The 1,535-nt window shown below is 38.8% G+C and overlaps 1 protein-coding gene across 1 annotated transcript in view; it reads left to right on the top strand.

The window, feature by feature from the left end:
- Nucleotides 1-1,535, top strand: part of LOC116693680 (CD81 antigen-like) — a 10,102-nt gene that overhangs the window by 6,595 nt on the left and 1,972 nt on the right. Inside the window, exons 3-6 of the mRNA XM_032522823.1 lie at nucleotides 298-395; nucleotides 498-572; nucleotides 676-789; nucleotides 890-988. Coding sequence (XP_032378714.1) covers nucleotides 298-395; nucleotides 498-572; nucleotides 676-789; nucleotides 890-988 — 386 coding nt within the window. The remainder of the gene's footprint in view (nucleotides 1-297; nucleotides 396-497; nucleotides 573-675; nucleotides 790-889; nucleotides 989-1,535) is intronic.

The raw sequence follows: 1,535 nt of genomic DNA, 5'->3' as shown, positions 1-1,535 counted from the left end.
GGGGGGATGGGATTGCCTGGAAGGTATTTCCTGGCCCGACAGCTGAACAGATTCAGCCTTCTCTCAGGATCTGGGGTTTGTTTATCTTCAGGATGTCAATAATGTCATGTCATCCTACAGGAAAGGCAAGAGAAACATGCAGGAAGTCCATTAGCAAACAGTTTGTGGATCAATGAGTTAAGTCACTGCTCTGACACTGCTGCCCCCTGGTGGTGCTAAGGACACAACACCGCCTAACTACATTTCTTTTATTTGTCATTTACGATTGACAGATCCCTGTTGTTTCTGTGTTTACAGGTGTGTACATACTGATAGCTGTCGGGGCTTTGATGATGCTCGTGGGCTTCCTCGGTTGTTACGGTGCCATTCAAGAATCTCAGTGCCTGTTAGGAACAGTGAGTATCTCTGTTTTTTTTACTTCTATCAGGAACTATTTTTCTGTTACTGACACTTAGAGTTTGAATAAATAAATAATTTCCTTTATTTCCTTTATTTAGTTCTTCTTCTTTTTGGTGATCCTCTTTGCCTGTGAAGTGGCTGCCGCAATGTGGGGTTTCATGAACAGAGACACAGTAAGCAACAAAAACACAAGTCTGGCACTGAATGTTTGATATTTGCTATGATTTTCCACCTCTGCTCCAATGACCCTGCTCTGTTTGTTTCACTGAAACACAGATCTCCAAAGAACTGATCAATTTCTACGACTCTGCGTACATCAAAGCCGTGGACATCTCAGGGACTCCCAGTAAAGACTCTGCCATCAAGGTGCTGGAAGTCTTCCACACTACGGTACGTCATGATGCAAAATCACTTTACAGTTGTTTTGTTATGTGTGTGTAATTGATAGGAATCTATTTTCATCATGTATTTTTCTTTGTTTCCCCTTCAGCTCGACTGCTGTGGTAAAGGAGACGACACCGCTCTCTTCAAACAAGTCGTCGGGACCTTGTGTCCCAGAAAGTCTCCAGAAGATTTTCTGAAATCTCAGGTAAACACAAATTCATACTTGAAATCACATGAATGTACACAATACCTGGTACATAAATTTTGACGATTGTCTGCCATCCTTAAAATATATTTCAGTGGCTGCAGAATAGACAGGAAATACATACATGATTTATTAGCATCTTGTTATATAATGCTAAATAAATACAGCTGAATGTGAGACGGTATTTGGATTGACCAATGTCATTAAGAAAAGGGGACTGTATGTCAAAAATGAAAAAGCTAACTCCATTGTTTATTTACAGTCTTTCACTCTACCTGTGAGACAATATAATTAGTTTTCCATACAGTTTATACAGTGATAGATAATATGTTACCATCCCAGGGAGCGTTAGGTCATTGCAAACAATGATTTAAATTAATGAGCAGGACTGTTTTTGGAAATATTAGATTAGCCAAAAACACAAACATTACATTACTGTTTGATTAGTTTATCCATTTCTCAATTAATTTTGCAAAAACTTAAGGTTTGGCTCAATATAATACTGGGTTAACTTTACCCAATGAGCTTGGTGTTAGTGTTTTTTTTT

This window comes from Etheostoma spectabile, chromosome 8, assembly GCF_008692095.1.
Source record: "Etheostoma spectabile isolate EspeVRDwgs_2016 chromosome 8, UIUC_Espe_1.0, whole genome shotgun sequence".
In the NCBI taxonomy this organism is placed as follows: Eukaryota; Metazoa; Chordata; class Actinopteri; order Perciformes; family Percidae; genus Etheostoma; species Etheostoma spectabile.
The sequence above is the reverse complement of the archived record's forward strand: the minus strand, read 5'-3'. Positions and strand labels throughout refer to the sequence as shown.